This window comes from Pelophylax lessonae, assembly GCF_965119305.1.
Source record: "Pelophylax lessonae genome assembly, chromosome: 6".
Lineage (NCBI taxonomy): Eukaryota > Metazoa > Chordata > Amphibia > Anura > Ranidae > Pelophylax > Pelophylax lessonae.
In genome coordinates, this window is record NC_138773.1 from 60846202 (window position 1) to 60870910 (window position 24709).

At 43.1% G+C, this 24709-nt stretch overlaps 1 protein-coding gene across 1 annotated transcript in view; it reads left to right on the top strand.

Moving 5' to 3' along the window:
* The window catches only part of LOC309558792 (testis-expressed protein 2-like), a 107646-nt gene that overhangs the window by 77616 nt on the left and 5321 nt on the right, over positions 1-24709 (top strand). The window contains exons 8-9 of the mRNA XM_082261849.1: positions 9537-9669; positions 24306-24440. Of these exons, the coding sequence (XP_082117975.1) occupies positions 9537-9669; positions 24306-24440 (268 nt within the window). The remainder of the gene's footprint in view (positions 1-9536; positions 9670-24305; positions 24441-24709) is intronic.

Sequence of the window (24709 nt, forward strand, 5' to 3'; positions counted from 1 at the left end):
CCACGAATTACACTCAAGGCCTTAATCCATAGATTAACCCCCCATCTCTCTTAACCCTCAGCAAGCATGCTATAAGATATCCACCCTTCAAAAGTAAAATTTGAGAAACCAGCAGTTTGTGTTTGGGCACAATAAACAAAAAAAAAATAAGTACATCTCTGTAGGATATGCCCATTTCCCCATGTTTAATCCCTTCAAATTTACTGCACAGGAAAATGCCTGATGGTTCTGCCAATAATCCAGTAATCTCCTGACATCCTGGTTAAGCTGACAGCACAGCATCTCTGCTCTTTATACGCATACATTCATTTATTTTCCAGAAAAACAATGCTACTTCCTTGGTACCCCCAAAGACATGCCCACACATTGTGTAGGTAAAAGAGTCTTTGGAGATGTAGCTCTGGGTGGCATGCCTACATCAATTGGAACTGACCTAATCCATCCTGCAGATGCCTCCTCCTAGCAGCTAACCCTACAAGAATATGACAAGCAGTGGCGGCTGGTGCTCAAAATTTTGGGGGGGGGGGCGCAAAAAGAAAAATGTAATAGGTATTGCTTCGCGGCAAAAAACGCGGTAAAAAAATTGCGTGACTTTGAGGTCATGGTACAGGCATGGCACAGGTGATGTTATAGGCATGGCACAAGTGATGGTATAGGCATGGCACAGGTGATGGCACAAGTGATGGCATAGGCATGGCACAGGTGATGGCATAGGCATGGCACAGGTGATGGCACAGGTGATGGCATAGGCATGGCACAGGTGATGGCATAGGCATGGCACAGGTGATGGCACAGGTGATGGCACAGGTGATGGCATAGGCATGGCACAGGTGATGGCATAGGCATGGCACAGGTGATGGCACAGGTGATGGCATAGACATGGCACAGGTGATGGCATAGGTGATGGCACAGGTGATGGCATAGGCATGGCACAGGTGATGACATAGGCATGGCACAGGTGATGGCACAGGTGATGGCATAGGCATGGCACAGGTGATGGCATAGGCATGGCACAGGTGATGGCACAGGTGATGGCATAGGCATGGCACAGGTGATGGTACAGGTGAGGGCACAGGTCGGCTTCAATCACTTACCTTCTGACGGCGGTGGGATGGCGGGCTTCCGGGAACCGAGACGAGCAGCGCCGTGGACGTCCTCCTCTTCAGTCTTCTGTCTTCCGGTCCGGGCGGCGGGAAGGAGATCGGGCGGTGACGGTGCGTGACTGATGCACGCACCGGCACCGCCCCCATTGCGAGTCAGCGATGTCCTGGATGATAATTGGTCCAGGCTGGAGACTGGACCAATCACAGCCAGGATATCACGAAGGTGGGGGTGGCTCAGCGCTTTTTCCTGCGCCCAGGTTACGCCCCCAGAAGGCAGCCAATCGGCGCCTCTTCTGGGTCGGAAACCCCACTCCCCCCCCCCATAGCCACCAGGCCGAGCGCATAGGCCTGCGAACACGATTTTTTTTTTTTTCAAAACTTTATTTGTTATTTTTTTTTTCTATTTTTTTTTATTTTTTTATAGGGGGGGGGGGGGCGGCGCTCTGGCGCCCCCTATGCACGGGCCGCCACTGATGACAAGCTTGATAAAGATGCCACAGGGAGTTTATAAAAGACATTTCTTGCTACAAAAACAAGGCTAAAGACAAAAATAATGCTGGTACATGCCCTAGAGCAGCCTTTTGTCAACTTTGTCAACATAGAGGAACCCTTAAAATAAATTTCTGGTCTCGGGGAACCCCTGCTAAAAATGAAAAATCTACAACTCATGACACATTAGTGTGACAGTCAGTGGGAAGAATGCTCCTTACTCTTGTCGTCATTGGGAAGAATTACCCCTTTACAGATAGCTAAAAGGAACAATGGTGTCATTGGAAACTTATCTGAGAGGCAGAAATTGCCCATTGCTCAAGGAACCCCTAGCAACCCCTAGCAACCTCAGGAGGAACCCTAGTGTTCCACAAGAACCCTGGTTGAGAAACCCTGCCCTAGAGAGAGAAAAGGCCTGGGAGTAAATTTGGGTAATACATGGGCATACCCTTTAAAATAAACATTTACACTCTCCAAAAAATAATTTTCCAATTCAGCTATTGAGATCTGACCCGAATCTACCTGAAATCTGTCTTTGCTGGCCACATGCCAGCTGAAAGTTGAGAATAGGCCTTTAACTGTTTGGGAACTGCCCACCGAACATCTACTGCAGCAGGGCGGCCGCTCTGTGCCAGATCGCATACCTAGTACGTGATCTGACCCTTCCGGGTCTGGGGTGCACAGCGCACCACTGGCGACCCGCAGTGATCACTTTATTGGTGTCACTGGTCCCCAAAAAGTGTCAAAAGTGTCAGTTAGGTGTCCAATTTGTCCGCCACAATATTGCAGTCCCGTTATAAGTAGCTAATTGCTAATGAAAAAAAATGTATTAAAATAGATATCACATAGTTTGTAGATGCTATAAGTCTTGCGCAAACCAATGAATACATGCTTATTGAGACTTTGTAAGAGCAGAATATATGTTGGCCTAAATTGATGAAGACCTTTGATTTTTTTTTTTATTTTTTTATTGGGAATGTTTTATAGCAGAATGTAAAAAATATGTTTTTTTTTTCAAAATTGTCGCTCTTTTTTTGTTTATAACACAAAAAATAAAAAACGCAGAGGTGATCAAATACCACCAAAAGAAAACTCTATTTGTGGGGAAAAAAGGACAGTTAATGTAACGCAGTGCCGTATCGTAAAAAATGGGCTTGACATGAAGGGGGGTAAATCTTTTGGTGCTGAAGTATTTAAAGGAAAAATGTGTTCAGTAATCAGATGGTGGGAGAAGAAGGAGGTACATAGGTGGCCATAAAGCGGAGCTCCACCCAAAAGGGGAAGCTCCGCTTGTTCGCACTCTCCCCCCCTCAACTGCCACATTTGACACTTTTTGAGTGGGTACCTAGTTTTGACAGGTATCCGCTCCCACTTCGCGGCAACAATCTCCGAGTATGTTCAGCACCTCCTCCTTCCGCCCACTGCCTTCTGGGACACACACAGTTCCCAGAAGACGGCGGGACCATTCAGCATGTGCAGAGCCACTCGAGCATGCGCAGTAGGGAACCGGCTATGAAGCCTGAAGGCTGGTTTTCCGCCTAAACCCGAAGTCGATTGAAAAATCGACTCTGGTTTTCGACATTGCTGGATCCCTGGACAGGTAAGTTCCCTTATATTAAAAGTCAGCAGCTACAGTATTTTCTTTAACAGCTATAAAATTTTCTTTGATCAGACTGGAGCTCCTATTTATATACAGTACAAGGAGGAGTGGGAATTAGTCTGAGAACAATTGAAGGCAGAGATAAATGAAAGGTGGCTTCAATTGTTTTTAGACTTTTTCCCACTCATCTTAAGGTTTCCATTCCCTTCCTGGGACAGCTGCAGCCTAAATCTTAGTGTTTTTATGTTACTTTTTTAAATGTAATGCACAAAAGCACAATATAATACTCAATTGTTATAATACTCAACTCTTTGGAAAAATGTAAAAAGCTGATGTTACGGCGAGTAAATAGATACCAAACATGTCACACCCGTGCAACTGCTGCTACTACTACTACATAATTTGTAAACATGCGGAAGAAACATGTGTGTTCGGCTTTACGCGTGAGTGACCACGGAGGCGCTTTACTTTTGTTTTTTGTTTTTTACGCTGCCCCTATAATTATTTTTTTTCATCACTTTCATTGTTATCCCAGGGAATATAAGTATCCCCTGTGATAGTTACATAAACCCTAATTTACTATTGGTTAACTCCAAACCCGAATTTACTATAGCACCTAGTTGAAGGTTTAACTCCAGCAACTTCACCTAATTAAAATGCTAATGAGTTTAGGCTGGAGTTAGTTTTGGAGAAGTGAACAGCTCTACTCCAAACTTATAGTGAAGTAGGCCCGTAGTTACATAGTAGGTAAGGTTTAATAAAGACAATAGTCCATCCAGCTCAACCTGTGTAGGTTTACGTAAGTTAGTGTCAATAATAATTTCCCATATCCCTGTATCCCTGTATATTGTGTTCTTTAAGATGCACGTCCAAGAGTCTTTTAAAAATATCACTATCCCCTGCTGACACCACCAATTGTGGAATACAGCAATAGGCAGTGACAGGTACTCTTTACTGGGAGATCTGGGTATTGGACCCCAGATATCTCCTCTGCCCTTAAAAGCTTTTGATCAAACCAAGATAGGTATGATCTGATGCTTTTTTCACACCACTAAGGGTTTGTTTACAAAAGGTGAAAGTGATTAAATAGTCCATCGCTTCTGTTTTCTTAGACCATAAAGATGATCGGAGCTTTCCAGTCTCCGATCAGCTCTATGGTCAGCCAGTGGAAATGCCAGCTGCACTCTCAGGTTGCCCGCTGAGACGGGAGACCCAGAGAAAGCCACGGAAAGCAGCAGGGGGACATCCCCTTGTAAAAGCAATCCAACAACTAATTAGCCTCTAGGATTTCTTTTACAAGAAAAAACAATATCGGTACGTCGCTGGTCATCAAGTGTTTTTTAAGGAGGAGGGGGTTCATATTGAGTTGATACCAATATTGATACCAATGGCTTGATGTTCTCCAGTAGTGCAAAAAGCAGGCAGGAAGCAGAACTGTAGCTTTGTCAGTCTTCATCTAATAAAGCCAAATACGTGGTCAGATTTATAGTTTCTTCCCTCTTATGTAGAATCCATCCCTGTCCATATTGTATTATTAGGTTAGGTCTGTGTATCCAGAGGCCAAGCACAGTGGCTCGGAACTATTGGCACTGATAACAACGGTGTAAATTTCCCCTGAATACAACTATCCTGTACACTCAAAATACTAAAAGTAAGGCCTCGTTCAGGTCTATGGGGACTCACCATGCAGGTGCAGCTAGAGCCCAAGTACTATATGGACAGAGGAGGGCAAAGCAAAGGCAGAGGCCAGCACCTTTATCAGACAGAAGTAAGTAATCATCTAGGTTGTAGGTGTCATGGTTTAGATCAGGGTAGAGATCCATTTTTATAAAAGTACTTCTCCTATAATGAACCCCTAAAGTTGGTGCTTCAGCAATTCAGGTAAAAGTAAACCCTAAAGGAGTTACAGATAGATTGCTGTCAGAAAATTTATACTGCTCTGAATATAACAGTGTCTCTATTTATGTAAATAAGCAAAGATCTGTAAGGTAGGAGAATCTCAACTTATTTCCACAAATCAATTTGTAACAAGTTGTTTTTAATCGATTAATTTCTTTTTAACAGCATGTACTAATCCTAGTGAAAACAGTCTACAGTAGGGAATATATAAGAATATTTATTCACAAGACATGTATTCACAATAAATGATTAGACTTGAGATGACACAAAGAGATAACTTTACATAAAATACAAACTTAAAACGATAAATGCAATGTGATATTTAGCTCAATAATGAAAGTAAAAATAAAGCAAGATTACATTTTCCCCAGGAATAGTAGAAACCATATATAAGTGTTCTATATAATCAGACCACAATTGTTTGCGAATTGCGCAGTCAACAGTCACTCCGCTGCAGATGGAGTGAGAATAGGCTATGCAAAACGGGAGACTAATACGCTAATATGCACTAAATCTGATATTAATAAAAATGTATAAAAACAAAAATCAGCTTTTAGAGAAACATCTACTATGGTTCTATGGTTCATACGGCTGGGATTGTAATCTTATTACCCTTGAATATGCAATATAAAACATATAAGGAAGGAAATAAACAATAGTAAATAATAATCAAATAAACAGCAAGGTATATTTACCACACTTAAGATGGCTGCTAGCTTAAAATGGTCGTTACCAGAGTCTTTAAGATGGCTGCCTTCCCAAAATGGTGGCTAGTTAGGGAGGAGTTTTGTTTGGCGTCCTTCAAAGTTCAAGATAAATGATGGAGCAAGATGGAGTATGTACAGGCATACCCCACTTTTAAGTACACAATGGGACCAGAGCATGTATGTAAAACGAAAATGTACTTAAAGTGAAGCAATACCTTTTTTAATTTCTCAATGCATGTAAATACACTAGCTCCATAGGAAATCTTGGTCAGCTTGACATGGCATTGCTCCCAAACCATGTGATAAGGACACCAAGCTTGGGGAGCATGTTAAGGGGATCCAGGACTATGACATGGTAGATTACCTAGGCAAGCTGGCTATATGTTGTAGCCTTGGGTCCCCTCTCGGTGTTCCCTAAGTTTGGTATCCCTGTCACTTATGGTTTGGGAGCAGTGCCATGTCAAGCTGACCAAGATTTCCTATAGACGCCAATGTTAAAAACCGGGAGTAGTGTCATGCCAAGCTGAACAAGCTGTGTCCTTACTCGCGAGTGTATGTAAAGTGAGTGTACTTAAAGCGGGGTATGCCTGTATAGATGAGTATATGTATGGATGTGAGTAGCGTGTGTGTTGTAAGTGTAATGAATGTTGTCGTAATGTGTGTGTCTCACATCTGGGTTTTCCTTTTTATATTGTTTGGAACAAAAGACCAGTAAAATTACCATAAGCTGAATCCAGAAGGAGGAACTTTATCCCCATTGGTTGGGATATTTTATCCATTAACTGATGAGGTCATTGGCAACGCCTCTACTAATTATCCAGTATTTTGGATGTTAGAATTAAATGATCATTTCTTTATATTTAAGAATAATCATAAATACAACATAAAAACCTGTCCATACTCTCATAATACACACGTGTCCATCTAATATCTCCATCATGTATCTTGGCAGGGATTGGATCTGGTAAAGCCATTTATTAAGAATATATTTTTAATACAATATGTATATTTATATTGGAAATTACTAATTTACCCAGAGACTGCATTTAGTAATAGTCTCCAAAGGGGGCAGTATTGTATTGCTTATTAGATTCAGTATATAGTATATAATTACACTACTATTAACTGATAACCTTTGACCTGGCTGGCCAGTGAAAATCCATTAATTATCAAAATCCTGTCAAATGCTGTCAGACTCTGTGTCACGATATAGTATTTATGATGACCATAAAACCTTAACTAGACCTACACAAACATTTTTAAAATTAGGTAATTAGTTACACCTAAGTAAGATTATTATGTGTAGAAATATAAAATAAAAATGTGTTATACAAAACATTCCTACATATGTATATGCTTTACATAATATAATGACAGAATTATTGCTAATATTTTCTTACACACGATATAAAGTATCTTTAAAAATATAGTTTAAATGAACCTATTGTTCATTGTAAAATACAGACAATCAAAAAGACATCACCCCCCTTAACATCTGGTGCCATCCTGGCTAGGCTTTTATCAGGTGAAATGTCAGAAAGTCCTATATTTATTACCAAAAGACAAACAGAAATATCTGCTGAAATTATAAGACCCTATTGTAAGAGACATTTTGTTCAAAAGAAGATATATGAACTTTCCATCACCCCTAACAAAATGGATGCTGTACTATTCAAAATCTCTATATAGGACTGAATATACCTGGCTTTTAAATATAATTTCATTTTTCTTTTATTTAATCTCCCCAATAATCCTGACATTGCTAATGTAATTTGTATCATAAACAATTGCACTGTTTTTTTTTTTGTAATAAGATACTTGTTCTCACCATTTTTACACTTTATTGAGTCCCAGTGATGCTAAAACTCCTGCAGCTTCTTTGCAGAAACTTCCTGCCTACATAAAAGGCAGCACAGTGGCTTAGTGGCCTGAAACGTTTGCCTTGCAGCACCGGGGTCTTCAGTTTGGATCCCAACTAGGACAGTATCTGCATGGAGTTTAATATTGGGTTTACACTTGTGCGATTACAGACATCACATGTGATTTGTACCGCATTCCTGTGCAGATCACATGCGATGTCTGTGCGATGCAAATTCAGCCTACAAGCTGCATGGCTGAAATCGCATTGCATTTACACCGAAATAGTGCAGGACCCTTTTTTGGTCCGTACTTGAATCGGATTGCTTGGGTGTTCACATCTATGCAATCCTATTCCTGTACCATTTGACAGTTCGCACTGCGATCTGCAAACCCATCTGGGGGTGTCAATAACTTTACAATAACGCCCCCAGCGGTTTACAGATGTCAGTGTGAACCAGTGTGCGATTCAGGTGTGACGCGAGAACTGGCACTGAGTTGCAGGGTTTCCCACATCGCATAAGTGTGAACCGGGACTCAATGCTCTCCCTATGCATGTATAGGTTTTCTCTGGGTGGTCTGGTTTACTCCCACACTCCAATGACATTATGGTAGGGTAATTGGCCCTATTGTGTGTATATATGTATGTGTGAGATAGCGACCTTTGATTGTAAGTTCCCTGAGGGCATAGACTGATGTGCAAGTACAGTATGTAAAGTGCTGCATACATTACTGGGGCTTCATAAATACCTGTAATAAATAAAGAACTAATACAGCCACTCCAGCAATAGCTGCATGGCATTTCTCAGAATGGGTTCTCTGATAGTGAATACCGTGTTTATATAGTGTGTGTTGGAATGGCCACTTTAAGTCTCCATTGGAAGCCCATATGACAATGCAGAAGCACAATTGGCCAGAAGGGACAAAGCAAATGCCTGAACGTGGGCGATCATCACTAGGTTTTATTTTTATTGAAAGCTGAATTTACATAAACATTATATACATACAGTATAATACATACAGTATATAGTATGTATATAATATACATAGTTACATCTGGTAGAATAAAGGCACAAGTCCGCCCAGTTCAACCACCATAGAAAAAGAAAACCACACACATACACACACACAACAAATAAAAAATATCCATATATAAAATCCTGTATCCACAGTTGATCCAGAGGAAGGTAAAAAAAAATCCCCAATAAAGCATGGTCCAATTTGCTCCAGCAGGGGAGAAGAAATTCCTTCCTGATCCCCAAGAGGCAATTGGATATTCCATGAATCAACTTTACCTATAAATATTAGTACCCAGTTATATTATATGCATTTAGGAATGAATGCAGGTCTTTTTTTAAACAATCTACTGAGCTGGCCAGAACCAGCTCTTGAGGGAGTCTATTCCACATTTTCACAGCTCTTACTGTGAAGAAGCCTTTCCGTATTTGGAGATTTAATATCTTTTCCTTCAGATGTAAAAAGTGCCCCCTTGTAATCTGTGATGACCTTAAAGTGAATAACTCTACACCAAGTTCACTATATAGACCACTTATGTATTTATACATGTTGATCATATCCCCCCTTAATCTCCTCTTCTCAAGAGAGAATAAATTCAGTTTAGCTAATATTCAACACATATTATATACATTTGAAACAATATATTTTCCCTTAAGTACCCAAAGAGATCCCCTATTTATCGGAATGAAGCCATTTGTAATTCATGAACTGTATGATTCTCTGCAGCCTGGACAAATTTCCTGCATATATTCAGAAGAATGGAAGAAAAGTCGCACTATGCAGATTTGCTGAGTCTCTTAGCTTTCAAACCTCTCATTGCTATTCACTACTGTACCCATTCTCTCTATGTCAATGTGTCCTCAGGTTTGTGGATGGATATGGAAGTTACGTACAGTGGATCTTTACAAGTGACATTAGAAACAAAGATGAATTTATCCAAGCTGGGGAAAGACTCGGTCGTAGAGGAAGGTGGACAGCCCAAGAGTCGTAGAAAGGGGTAAATGATTATTTTTCAATAAACTATACCTTTCTTCCTCCCCATCAACATGCCAATGACATTTTTAATTAAAACCTTTTCATTTTCAATACATATTATATGTTATATGTTAGACCCTCTTCCCTGATGCAAACAATGGACTGGCTCTTGGGGGAAGTTATGCTGATTTCAAAAGCCGTGATGGGTGGATATCAGTCTGGAGGACATGCAAACCGCCCCTGGGTAATACTCACATATATTGCCGAGCTTCATGGATGAAAGAACTATAAATAGAATTTCAGGTTTCCTAAAGCACATACACAGAGGTTGTTTAACACAATTTCCATTAGTGGTCCTAAGTTCTGTGTATACTGCATCTGGGAAAATATTCACAGCGCTTCACTTTTTCCACATTTTGCTATGTTACAGCCTTATTCCAAAATGGATTAAATTAATTATTTTCCTCAAAATTCTACAAACAGTAATGGCGAACCTTGGCACCCCAGATATTTTGGAACCACATTTCCCATGATGCTCATGCACACTGCAGAGTAGTTGTGCATCATGGGAAATGTAGTTCCAAAACATCTGGGTTGACAAGGTTCGCCATCACTGCCCCATAATAACAATGTGAAAGAAGTTTGTTTGAAATGTTTTCAATTTTATTATAAAAAAAAAATCCCAAGTTCATACTATAAGTCCTCACAGCCTTTGCTCGATACTTTGTTGAAGCACCTTTGGCACCAATTACAGCCTCAATTCTTTTTGAGTATGATGCTACAAGCTTGGCACACCTATTTTCGGGCAGTTTCTCCCATTCTTCTTTGCAGGACCTGTCAAGTTCCATCAAGTTGGATGGGGAACATCGGTACACAGCCATTTTCTGATCTCTGAGATGTTCAGTCGGGTTCAAGTCTGGGCTCTACCATACACATGGGTGTATGGCTTTAGCGCCTGGAAAGGAAAGTATTTTGATAATATAATGTAGTAGCTTGTGCTGGATACAGTAAGCAGCTGTGTTCCAGCAGCAGTACCAGAAACATTCCTTCTACTGACGGATCGGATATAGCGACAGTCGTACTGCATCTCCTCCATTCCGGAAAAGCCTTGTATTTTCTCAGTAAATACAAGGCTTCCTCTGATTGGCTGAGGTGGAGAGACTGGCATATGTCATCACAGGGAAGCCACTGATTCTGCAGCTGGAATACAACACTGATATTGTACTTAGCACAAGCCTAAGCAGCAGCCAGGTCATTTTGGTATGTCAATAATTATTTTGGTCCAAGGTGGTCAGAAAAAATTATTTAAAGAGTAACTCCACTTTTGTTGAGAAAGAAACATTCCCCTCTGGGTGATCTCTGTACATTGCAAGTGTCTTATCAAACTTTATTGCAGATTCCTACCTTTTGTTATTCTGAAGAAATCATTGTTTGTTACTCTGTGCCTCTGTGCTGTGTGTTTTTATAATTATTAACCAGCTGCTGCACTTGCAGGGCTCTAATAAGGAAAGCTGCTGGGCATGCATGTGCGACGAGCCAGAACCACAGGGGCGACACGTGAGGTGCACGGTGGGCCGATGAGAGACAGCAATAATACAGTTCATCGGTTTACTCACGGTTAGCAGAAAGCCTCCCTGGGCTGGTCGCACAGTGAAGAGGAAGACAGCACGAAATCCTCCGGGGCACGCTCTGTGATAGGGAAACGCCAGCCAAGATGGTGGTTGAGGTGCCCGTGATGACAGGGGTGTTTAGAGTGCATGTGGTGGCTGGGTCCCTTGATGGTATTTGTCGTGACGCCAGTACCGTTAATGGTGGTACAACCAGTTGTAATAGCAATAGTGAAGAATGAGGTAGACAGTGGTAGGATACAACTCACAACTTTTACTGTAACTGGTTTTGGTTGCAGTACAAACATCCAGATAGAATACAGTCTCTGGGTAAATAGAGGAATTCTGCTGATCCACTGTTAATAGGTTTTGGTAGGTCTTGTCTCAGGCTGTGGTTCAGTATAATGCTTACTTGTTCCTGGTCCCTTTAGAATCCAGTGAAATTTGGTGAGATTGCCAGTGGCTAAGGAAATCCTTCACCTTTATTCTCAAAGGTCTTGCTGCCATTTGGTGGCTTTTACCCTTTGATTTGAGCAGTTCCAATTTGTCCCTCTCTGGACTGACCTTCACTAACCTCTACATGGAGCTTCTCTCTGTACACTCACTTCCTGAACTGAACACTGACCACAGATAAACCTGAGCTGGGATAGATATCCCAAAGTGGTGCTATCCCCATCTTGTGGTGGGAAGTATGAAGCACACTTGACCAGCCTATGAACAGGGATTAACAAATGTCAAATGCAAAATGACATGCAATACAGCGATGACAAAGAAATAATACATTTGCAGTTCCCACGTGTCCTGAGTGGGATGCTGCATACCCCCATGGTAAAACGTGTGTCGACCTCGACACATTTTTGACTCGATGTTGTGTCTTCCTGTAAGATATAAGAGAAAGGGAAAGGCATGCATGCATAGGAAATAACAACATAACCCCATTCTTGTACTTCTTGTATCTGAAAGTAAAATGGGTTAGGCAAACATATCTCAGGCAACCACGAAATGTGTCAAAAAGGGGTGTAGTTTTTCCTCTGAAGACTGGTGATATATGGCAAAACCAGAATAGTCCACGATGAGATGGAAAAAGGAAAAACAAAACAAAAATAACATCTCAGGAGGCTCACAGGGTATGAGTCCGTTCCCTGGGCACAGGAAAATATGTCAACAGACGAATATCACGGAGGCTCAGGTATGTGAAAGTCTATCTCCGGGTGCAGGCTTGAACGTTGCAAAACAGTAGGTAAGTAGTCCTTTTAAAAAGTCTTTTAAAGGAAATGAACATGACATCACAAGTATGTCTTCTTCTCACTTTGGAACTTCAGACGATGTAAGGATGCATTCAACGATGAGATGGCAGGGTTGGTAGTTGTCTTCATGGCTGCTGGTGTAGGAAATCCTTAAAACGGACAGGTGGTTGTCCTCTTGTAGTCCTGTCGGATCTTCGTAGCGGCTGAGTTTCTACAGGTCTTGTTTCAAGGGAACTTGGTGTCTCTTGAGCTGTAGTAGACACTTCTTGAGATAGCTCTTCTGGTTGAAGTGCGGTTGTATTGGTCTTGACAGGCACTAAGATATTGAGCCATGGTGTAAGGAACCATTGTAAAGGATCAGAGTCTAATAATGCTTTTCCAAAAGACTGTAGTGGATTCTCTGAATCAGATGATTTTGTAGGCTCTGGTTCTATGGATTGAGTTTCCTCTTGGACAGTTTCTTCTTGAAGAGTTTCTTCTTGAGTACTTTCCTTGAGACATAACTTAAGGCGATTGCGATGTACTACACGTGATTTGTTTTCTTTGGTGATCTCATAAGTATGAGTCTCTGGATTGAGAATAGCTGTAATGGTGTAAGGTTCTCTCTCCCATTTGCTATCTAACTTGCTGGTGCGATGGTCGTTTTTTAACCACACATGGTCACCTATTTTGAGAGGTTCTGCTTTGGCAGATTGGTTATAATCTTTTTGTTGCTTTTCATGAGCATGTTCCATGCGATGTTGAACAATTTCTTGTGCATCAATTAGACGTCTTTGGTGCTCACTCACCCAATCAGTCTTTGGTAGAGGGTTAATTGCATCAGGCACTTGTACGCCCAAAGTATGGTCAGCAGGTAGTTTACCTTGTCGGCCAAACATGAGATAGTAAGGTGTATATCCAGTAGAACAGTGAATGGTGTTATTGTAGGTGTACATCAATTGAGGCAATAGAGTAGGCCAATCACTTCTTGTAGCAGGTGGTACTGCTCTTAACATCTCAATTAAAGTTTGGTTCATTTTCTCGCAAAGTCCATTCCCTTGGGGGTGGTAGGCTGTGGTCCTGATTTTCTGGCAATTGTGAAGTGTACACAGTTCTTTGAAGAGTTGCGACTCAAAGGCAGATCCCTGATCTGTAAGGATTTTTTCTGGGCATCCATATGGCAATAGGAAATGTTTCCAGAAGGCATCTGCAGTTGTCTTAGCAGTCAAGTCCTTGACAGGTACGGCTACAACAAATTTGGTATAATGATCAATGATGGTCATGGCGTATGTGTAACCTGAGCGACTTGGTTCCAGCTTCACATGGTCAATTGCAACTATTTCTAGCGGTGTTCTGCTTACAATGGGATGTAAGGGTGCTTTTTGGTCATGTTTTTCATTTCTTCCAACAGCACAGGTGGAACATTCTCGACACCACTTTTCAATGTCTCCTCTCATCCCAATCCAGTAGAATCTTCTACGGATGGTAGCTTCTGTCTTCTGCACGCCAAAGTGTCCTGATTGGTCGTGATACATTTCAAGAATGATTCTTGCATCTCGGCGTGGTATTAAGATTTGGTATAGACGATCCCAGGTAATTGGGTCTAAAGTTCTTCTTAATAGTAGGCCCTTCTGTAGGAAAAGATGTTTTCTGTGTCTCCATAGTTTTGACAATTCTGGATCAGCATTTCTTCTGCGAATTCTTTCAGGTGTTCTCCCACTGGTGAAGAAATCTTGCAGTTCTCCCAACACTCTGCTTTCATTTTGCAGCTTGATCCACCTTTCTTTGTCCACTTGGGATCTTGGATCCACTTGTTGTTGAAGGTTAAGAACTTTTCTTCCTTTGATGGTGATAATGTCCTGTTGGGCAAAATTTTTGTAAAAAGCTGGCATTTCTACCTCTTCCCAAACATCTTCCTGTGTAGTAGGGTCTTCTTGGGTAGGCAGACGAGATAATGCATCCGCATTTTCATTTGCTTTTCCTGTTCTGTATTTTATGGTGAAATCGAAGTTGGCTAGGCGTGAGGCCCATCTTTGTTCCAATGCTCCCAACTTGGCGGTATTAAGATGTGCTAGCGGGTTGTTATCTGTGAAGGCCACAAATGGTGTTGCGGCAAGGTAATCTTTAAATTTTTCTGTAACAGCCCACACGAGTGCGAGGAATTCCAATTTGAAAGAACTATAATTTTGGTCGTTTCTTTCAGTACCTCTAAGAGATCTACTAGCGTAGGAAATAACTCTTTCTTTTCCTTCTTGTACTTGCGACAGGACAGCTCCCAGACCTTTCTTACTAGCATCTGTGTAAAGATGAAATGGCTGCTGGTAATCTGGATAGCCTAGGATTGGTGGTTCTGTTAACTTCTTCTTCAGGAGCTGGAAGGCAATTTCTCTTTCTGTGTTCCATTCAACTGGTATTGGAGACTTTTGGTACCTCTTAGGATGTCCTCTCAGAAGTTCTAGTATTGGCCCCGCAATTTGGGCAAAATGAGGAATAAAGCGTCTGTAGTATCCTGCGAAACTGAGAAAACTCCTCACTTCTTTCACTGTAGTAGGAGTAGGCCAATTTCGGACTGCGGCTATCTTCTCTGGATCCGGTTTAACACCTTCAGAGCTTACAATATGCCCTAAGTATTTGACTTCTGACTTCAGTAGATAGCACTTAGATGGATTGACTTTGAGTCCATGTTTAATGAGGATTTGAAAAACTTCGGCCAAATGTTTCAAGTGATCTTCATAAGATTTTGAGTAGATGATGACATCGTCTAAGTACAACAGGACGGTTTCAAAATTTTTGTGTCCTAAGCAACGCTCCATTAATCTTTGAAAAGTTCCGGGCGCATTGCAAAGTCCGAAAGGCATGCAGTTGAACTCAAATAGGCCCATAGGGGTGGTAAATGCAGTCTTCTCACGATCTTCAGGTGCCATTGGTACTTGCCAGTATCCACTGGTTAAATCAAGGGTAGAGAAGTAGGCTGAAGATCCTAAAGCTGTCAAAGATTCCTCTATTCGTGGTAAAGGGTAAGCATCCTTGTGGGTGATTTGGTTAATTTTTCTGTAATCCACACAGAATCTGATGTTACCATCCTTTTTACGGACAAGGACTAGAGGTGCAGCCCATGGACTATGGCTGTCTCTAATGACATTGGAGTCCTTCATCTCTTGGATCATTTGCTTTACGGATTGGTACATAGTTGGTGGTATAGGCCGATATCTTTCCTTGATCGGTGGGTGTGAACCTGTAGGGATGGAGTGCTTGATGATATCCACTTCTCCATAGTCTGTAGAATGCTTACTGAAGGCATGGTGAAGCTCCTTCACAATTTTTAGTACTCCCTCAATTTGGTTTGCTGGTGTGGAAGCATCTCCCACATGAAGTTCTTTCCACCAGGATATGTTTACATTTTGGTCCTGTGGGTTCTGTCTCTTGGTAATTTGCTCTGTGGTAGCTGTAGCCACACTGATGATATCTTGAAAAGTGACTTGGATTAGCTGTGCAATAGGACGGTGTTTGGTTAGTGTTACACTGCTATCACTCAAGTTTAGGAGTCGTATAGGCACTTTACCTTCAGAGACGGTTACTAGGCTTCTTGCAGCTCTAACTAGAGGATAGTCTTCCAAAACAACAGGCTCTACCAGGGCTTGGTAGTCTTGACCTTGAATTCCGACTACAGCTCGGCACCACAAGAGAGTTTCGGTGTTGGGTTTGAGGATCACAGGTTGCTTATCCCGGATGCGGGCACAGCAAATTTCTCCTTTTTCGTTGGTGAATCTCTGTTGCGCACTTAGTACACGGATGGTTTGTTGGATCACCTTCTTAGAATCAGGAGAGGCAGTAGGCACTAACTGGTGCAAGGCTTCTAGCATCTCAACATAACAGTTCCTGAGGACATTCATTCCTAGGACTATTGGAGGGTTAGGGTTATTGTCTCTGACTCGTACCACAATAAGGCCTTGTCGAGGAAGTGTAGTTCCTCCTACTTGAATGGTAGGTTCCCAATAACCATGGACTGGTATGGGTTTGCCGTTACTGGCTATGAGACTCAGCCAGGATTCTGGAGGCTGGGTAAGCTGATTTTGATCCCAGTATTTTTCAAAGGCTGCTTGTTGGATAGTGGTGACTTGGGATCCGGTGTCAACTAGGGCAACAAAAGGAACTCCATTTATTTGAAGTGCCACTTCAGGACGGGATCCAACGTATCTTGGCATCCAGTGGGGATCTTCTGGACCTATTGGTTTACCTCCCGAGGGGTGGTCCTTGGCCTCGGGGGTTTCCCTGTTTAACTGCCAGCAGGTTGCTTCTGTATGGCCTGGTTTGTGACAGTACGTGCAGATTGGCCGCTTAGGGGTACTAGTGCGGTCAGGGGGGCGTCCGCCAGAATTTCTGGAATAAGTCTCTCCATAATTAGAGGGGAAGAGTCTTCTGGACACAGGTTTCTCATCCTCTAGCATTAATGGTTTCTCCCATTGTTCCAACTTTTGGTGGACTTTCTCCAGACTTTTAGTCAGGAAATGGACTTGCTCAGTCAAGGCGGCAACTGCGTCAGTAACTAGAGCTTGGGTTGCCTGACTGACTATAGGTAAAGACTTTACAGGGGTAACCAGCTGTGATACAGGCACTTCAACAGATCTAACAGGTTCTGTTGGTGGGTTTTTTCCCAGTATGCTGATAGCTAATTCTTTGAAATCTAAGAAGGTAGCTCTTGGATGTTGGGCGGCTAACATTCTTAGTTGGCTCTTTAGATTGTCTGTATTGACGCCTTCAATAAATTGTTCTTTCAGGGTTTTGTCCTGATTCTCTGCCTCACGGGGGTCTACTTGGACAACAGCTCTAAGGGATTCCTGCAAAGATAATGCAAAGTCTCTGAGTGACTCACCAGATTGCTGTTTCTTGCTGAAGAACCTCATCTTGACCTCTGACACGGTCCTGGGTTCAAAGGTGGTGTAGAGACGTTCAAAAATCTGCTCCATGGTCTTTCTCTCTGAGCTCGGCCAAGATTTCACTTCTCTGAGCGCAGCTCCTTCCAATTGCGCAAGAAGAATCTCCATCTGTTGCTCTGAGGATACATGGTACAATCTGAACACAGCAAGAATTTTTTCTTTAAAGTCCCTTAAAGTATGAATTTCTCCAGAATATCGTGGGAACCAGGGGGCCCCAAAATAATAAGGCATGGTTAAAGGCATTAAGCTTGGTGCTGCAGCGGTTGGTATTGCACTGCGACTTACTGCGGCTGATGCAGGGGGTCCGCTGAGGTCAGGCTGCACCTCATCTTCCTGCACAGACATGGTGACAGCAGGTGAATTATAGTTAGGTAAGTCAAATGCGTTTTTAGACACTTTTTGTGCGGTGTTGCTATGGGCAACTGCTGTCTTGCGGGTGTATGGCCCTTTAAGAATGCCGGCTGAATACAATGCTGCAGCAAAGTTGATTTTGGGTTTCTGGCAAAGTTCCGGCTATCAGTGCTCCTTATAGATAGTAGAGGCAGCTGACAGGTTGCGATTACTGCTCGGATGGCAAGCAATGCGATTATTTTCTCTTCTTTTGCTCGCATGCGAAGTCTCGCGACTTCTGGGGCGTGCGCTTGTCACACTCTCCTCCCAGGATTGACACAGGAAAGGTAAGGCGGGCTGGCCGGACAATTTTGCATAAATGGGTGGCACCAAACTTTCCCGCTCTTCAGGGGGTGTCACTAACTTATCCACAGTGATGGCGCAGAAATTTTTGAACAAGAAGGTCTACGGCAGCCATTTTAAGTGAATAGAAACAGTCAATTCAAATACAGCAAGCAGTTTTGTTGACACACAAATGTCTGATTTTCTCACTTTGGATGCTGCGATTTTTATGCTGATAACTGGGATAACACTTTCATGCGACTTTGAAACAGTTTAAACAGTTCTGTGGCCCCACACAGTGTGCAATAAGTAAACAGTCTCTCAATAAAGCAAAGGGGCTTATTCTGATGCGACAGTCTTTTAGATAAGGCACAGGGGTTAATATCCTGTTCGTGACGCCAAATTTTTATGCGACGAGCCAGAACCACAGGGGCGACACGTGAGGTGCACGGTGGGCCGATGAGAGACAGCAATAATACAGTTCATCGGTTTACTCACGGTTAGCAGAAAGCCTCCCTGGGCTGGTCGCACAGTGAAGAGGAAGACAGCACGAAATCCTCCGGGGCACGCTCTGTGATAGGGAAACGCCAGCCAAGATGGTGGTTGAGGTGCCCGTGATGACAGGGGTGTTTAGAGTGCATGTGGTGGCTGGGTCCCTTGATGGTATTTGTCGTGACGCCAGTACCGTTAATGGTGGTACAACCAGTTGTAATAGCAATAGTGAAGAATGAGGTAGACAGTGGTAGGATACAACTCACAACTTTTACTGTAACTGGTTTTGGTTGCAGTACAAACATCCAGATAGAATACAGTCTCTGGGTAAATAGAGGAATTCTGCTGATCCACTGTTAATAGGTTTTGGTAGGTCTTGTCTCAGGCTGTGGTTCAGTATAATGCTTACTTGTTCCTGGTCCCTTTAGAATCCAGTGAAATTTGGTGAGATTGCCAGTGGCTAAGGAAATCCTTCACCTTTATTCTCAAAGGTCTTGCTGCCATTTGGTGGCTTTTACCCTTTGATTTGAGCAGTTCCAATTTGTCCCTCTCTGGACTGACCTTCACTAACCTCTACATGGAGCTTCTCTCTGTACACTCACTTCCTGAACTGAACACTGACCACAGATAAACCTGAGCTGGGATAGATATCCCAAAGTGGTGCTATCCCCATCTTGTGGTGGGAAGTATGAAGCACACTTGACCAGCCTATGAACAGGGATTAACAAATGTCAAATGCAAAATGACATGCAATACAGCGATGACAAAGAAATAATACATTTGCAGTTCCCACGTGTCCTGAGTGGGATGCTGCACATGCCTTTAGACATGATTTCCTATTCCGAGTATCTCACCACAAATTACATTTTTGTTGCAGGAGATGCCAAAAATCTGAATTGTATCCTAGTGCAGACTTCTGGGAAAATCAGTGAGCCAATCACACAAGCAGGAAATTATGTTTCTGGGGGGCGTTCTGTACACATTCTCTGTACAGAACCTCTCTGGGTAGTCCTATTGCATTTTACAGAAAATAACAGAACTGTAGCTTGAAAAGAAAAGGTCATTTTAAATAAAATTCAATTACAATATGACTTGAGTTGCAATTGTATACACTATATTTTTTCCCCCACAGAAATGGAGTTACCCTTTAAGGTGTCTCTCCCTCTCCCCTTCTCTCTCTCTCTCTCCCTCCCTCTCTTTATACCCCCCCCCCTCTCTCTCCCCCCTGCCACTCTCTCTCCTCTCTCCCTTTCCCAATCTCTCTCCCTCTCCCTCTTTCTTTCTCTCTCTTGCTCTCCCTCTATCTCTCTCTCTCCCCCCTCTCCCCCTCCCTCTCTCTATCCCTTTCTCTTCCTATCTCCCCCTCTCCCCAACCCTACTCTCTCTCTCTCTTTCTATCTCTCTCTTTCTCCCTCTCTCTCCCCCTCTCTCTTTCTCCCTCTCTCTCTCCCCCTCTCTCTTTCTCCCCCTCTCTCTCTCTCTCCCCCCTCTCATCCCCTCCCTTCACTCCCTCTCTCTTACTCTCTCTCTCTTTCTATCGCTCTCTTTTCCTCCCTCTCTCTCTTTCTATTTCTTGCTCTCTCTCCCCCCTCTATCTATCTATCTATCTATCTATCTATCTATCTATCTATCTATCTATCTATCTATCTATCTATCTATCTATCTATCTATCTATCTATCTATCTCTCCCCCTCTTTCTACTCCATCTCTCCCCCTCTCTCTATCTCCTTCTCTCTCTCCCTCTCTCTATCTCCTTCTCTCTCTCCCTCTCTTTCTCTCTCTCCCTTTATATCTCTCCCATCTCTCTCCCTTTCTATCGCTCCCATCTCTCCCCCTCTCTCTCTGTCCCATCTCTTTCTCCCCCTCTCTTTCTCTTTTTATCTCCTCTCTACCTCTCTCTCTCTTTCTATCTCCTTCTCTCTCTACCTCCCTTCCTATGTCTCCCCCTCCCTATCTCTCTCTCTCCCCTATCTCTCTCTCTCTCCCTCTCTCTCTGTCTCTCTCTCTCCCTCCCCCCCTCTCTCTCCCTCCCTCTACCTCCCTCTCTCTCTTCCTCTCTACCTCCCTCTCTCTCCTCTCTCTCCCTCTCCCCTCTATCTCTCTCTCCCCCACCACTCTCTCTCTTTCTATCCCCCCTCTCTCTTTCTCCCTCTCTCTCCTTCTCGCCCCCCCCCCCACTCTCTCCCTCTCTCTTTCCCTCTCTGTCTCTCTCCCCCTACTCTCTTCCCCCCTCTCTTTTTCTTTCTTTCTTTCTTTCTTTCTTTCTTTCTTTCTTTCTTTCTTTCTTTCTTTCTTTCTTTCTTTCTTTCTTTCTTTCTTTCTTTCTTTCTTTCTTTCTTTCTTTCTTTCTTTCTCTCTCTCTCTCTCTCTCTCTCTCTATTTATTGTAGACATGCATTCCTTTAGAGCACAATTTAATAAGACCTGGCAGTGCGTCTTTAGATTGTGCAGACACATTAAACACTGGATTGTATAAGATTTAATTTTCTGGAATTAATTAGATGGTGCTAGACGGCTTAATTAGACCTTCTGCTCTGTATCATTTTGATTAGAACATGTGACATGCACAGATGTGGAGATCCAAGCACAGTTAAAGTAACACTATCATGAACAAAATCAAACAACATGATTTTATTTTAAATTTAATGGGTTTAGAGATATATTTTTCATGCAGATCTTAATATTTGCACTGACACTCCAGTGTTATCTGAACATCGTTACTTTAGACCCAATAGTGGACCATGCCTGCGCAATGTGTGTTGCTGTTTATATTCTCAAACAGGATTATATGTGAATGAATGACAATGCAGGGTCACAGTTAGTTACCCTAAAACAGGATGGATCTGAACAAGGATTTCATGGCAGGATTGCCAGATTTTTAAAAGATTATTTAAAGCTGTCATACATTCAGGGGAGGACTGGGCCAGGGGGCAGGGGGGCAGTTGCCCCCTGGGCCGCTCTGATGCCCCGTAAAAAGGCTGCACTGCTTCTGCCACAGACATGCCTAAAGGATTCCTGGTGAAGAGATGGAAAAAGTTCCTCTCACTTACCTACTGAGCGCAGGTTGAAGACAAGGACAGAGCGAAGACCTCCCCCCAGCATTGATGGTGCAAGCTGTGTCTGAGCAGAGGCCAGTTCCATGTCCCACTGGAGACTCTGCTCCCCCTGGCCAGCCCCAACTGATCTGTCCCAGCTCCCCCCAAACACCTCTGCTGGCCAGGTCAGGAACCCGGATTCAGCCAGTAAGTAGAGAGTACCTGGAGCAGGGCTTCAGCCTGGAATGGGGGTCAGGAAGAGGGAGAGTGGGGGCCGGGTCACTGAACCATGGGCTTCTGGTTTGTACTTGCCCCCTGGACTGAAAGTTGCCAGTCTGCCCCTGCATACATTATACAATTTTCTTGTTCAAATTCCTTTAGATTTACCTTCAATTATGTAGTGTAAGGGGCTGCCTGATTGCATACAAACTGAAAGTGTTTAGGTGTGAACTCATATTATATGGTTTTGGTAAATCTAATGGAAAAATGGTACAAGAAAATTGCATAATGTATTGCCAGCCTAAAAGTTGCAGGTTTATATATGTAGATTGAAAATTACTTTTACTATGACATTAACATTTTAAAGCTTTTTATGAGATTTTACTGATTTGAGTTAGATCTACTTTAACTGTTATTGTTGGGTGCATTTTGTGCAATATTTAGGAATGATCTAGTGTATCTTTGCTATTTCAGGGGGCCGGAGTGTCAGCTGCTCTGTTTGCTCTCTATAAACTGCTGAGCTGACATAGAAATAGAGCAGAGGCTGTGAACAGGCAGGCAGAAACAATGCACAGGCTAAAACAATGCCTGCATCATCTGCAAAGGGATAATTAGTGCTGGATGGAGGCGTACATCCCACAGCACAGAGTGAGGGGGGTGGAGGACATACCTGTCACATCGGGCCGCCTTATATTGCAACATGCGTTGCAATGGTTTACATAACTATGGTAATAATAAAATGGAAAAAAGCTTGCTAAAAAAATAAGGGCAAGGAGGAAGGGGTTAATTAGGTGGTTAGAGGGAGGAATGCCCATTACATTTGTGGTCAGTGGGTAGAATGCTCCTTATGTTGGTTGCCAGTGTGAAGAATGCTTCCTTTACTGGTGGTCAATAAATGGGAGGAAAGCTTCTTACATTGGTGATGAGTGGAAGCAGGGCCGGCCTTAGGTGTTCAGGCGCCCTGTGTGAGCTAATCCTGTGGCGCCCCCCCCCCCCCCCCCACCGCACACGTGACCCCCACCGCACATTTTCTTGCACTTTGTTACACTTTATTTGACTTTTCTTTTTTATGATCACTAATAACTTAGCCCCCCTTACATTAGAGACCCCTCACAGAGCCCCCCTTACATCAAATACCTCCCTTACATTAGAGTCCCACACAGAGCCCCCCCCCCCCTTACATCAGAGACTCCCCACCCAGAGCCCCCCTTACATCAGAGAATCCCCACACAGAGCCCCCCTTACATCAGAGAATCCCCACACAGAGCCCCCCTTACATCAAATACCCCTTTACATTAGAGTCCCACACAGAGCCCCCCCCCTTACATCAGAGACTCCCCACACAGAGCCCCCTTACATCAGAGAATCCCCACACAGAGCCCCCCCTTACATCAGAGACCCCCACACTGAACTTCCAGGCCGCGATCGCCGCTTACCTCCCGCTGTGCGGCCTGATCATCTGCGAGCTGTGATGGCCGCACGGCGCCCCTGTTGCCCATGGCGCCCTGTGCGGCCGCACAGCTCGCACACCCCAAAGGCCGGCCCTGAGTGGAAGGAATGCCCATTACATTTGTTGTCAGTGGGAAGAATGCTCCTTCCATTGGAGGACAGTGGGAGGAATGCCCCTTACATTGGTGGTAAGGGTGAAGAATGCCCCTTACATTTGTGGTCAGTGGGAAAAATGCTCACTAAATTGGTGGTCAGTTGGAAGAATGGTCCTCGTACAGATAGCTAAAAAGATAATTGGTGTTAGTGGGTACTTGTTTTAGTAGCAGAAATTGCTCATTGCTCAAATAACCCCTAGCAACCTTTGGAGGAACCCTAGGGTCCCACGGAACCTGGGTTGAGATAGCCTGTTATAGACTGTAGAAGACATAGCTCCCAACTGTCCCTGATTTCGAAGGGACTTTCCCTGATTTGGAACAAAGTCCCTTTTTCTTCATCATTTGTTTCTCATTTTGGTCTTATATATATAATTGTATATAAAATGCACTATTTCTCTTTCAAAAAGTGTTTCCCAGTGCTAAACCTTTCATCCAATTTCTAAATTGCTGCATTTGTAAATTTCAAAAGCCAGTATAAAGGAATGGGGCATGGTGGGGGAGGTCCTATACCTACATACTTTTGCTTATAGGTGTCCCTCATTCCTACCTCAAAAAGTTTGAAGGTATGGAGGGTCATTATGTGGTTACATATATAGAAGGTAAAATGAACACAGCTGAAGAGGGTACTCCAATCTCCCTCCCATCCTGGTCATGTGACCAGAACCCAGGGCACTAGTCATAAGATTTTTTTTTTAAGTGGACTATCAGAGGATTGGATGGTTCTGTCTGAAGCATAGTCCCATGAGCCTCTTCAGCAGAAATCAAATGGCTTCTGATGCAGGATTTGGGTCACGTGGTCAGCAGCCAACATAGCCAGAAATATGAAATAAAGTTAATCAATTTAAAAAAATGCATCTTTATTGTCAGGATGCCAAGAGCCAGGATTTTCACTGATAGTGATGAAGAGTCCTCAAGCGCTGGCTCATCAGAAGACGAAGAGATCCCAGCAGCAGAAATACAGGGAACTCTGGGAGACAGAGTCAACCCAAATAATACTGACAGGTACAGTAAATCACAATTCGGTCTTTCTTTATGGGAGAAATAGTTCTTATTTCAGTTAAGTTGGTCTTATTGTCTAGATCAGAAGTCTCCAAACTATGGCCCTCCAGTTGTTAAGGAACTACAATTCCCATCATGCCTAGTCATGTCTGTGAATGTCAGAGTTTTACAATGCCTCATGGGACGTGTAATTCCACAACAGCTGGAGGGCCGTAGTTTGGAGATCCCTGGTCTAGATAATTAATTATTATACATCCCACCAGGATAATCAG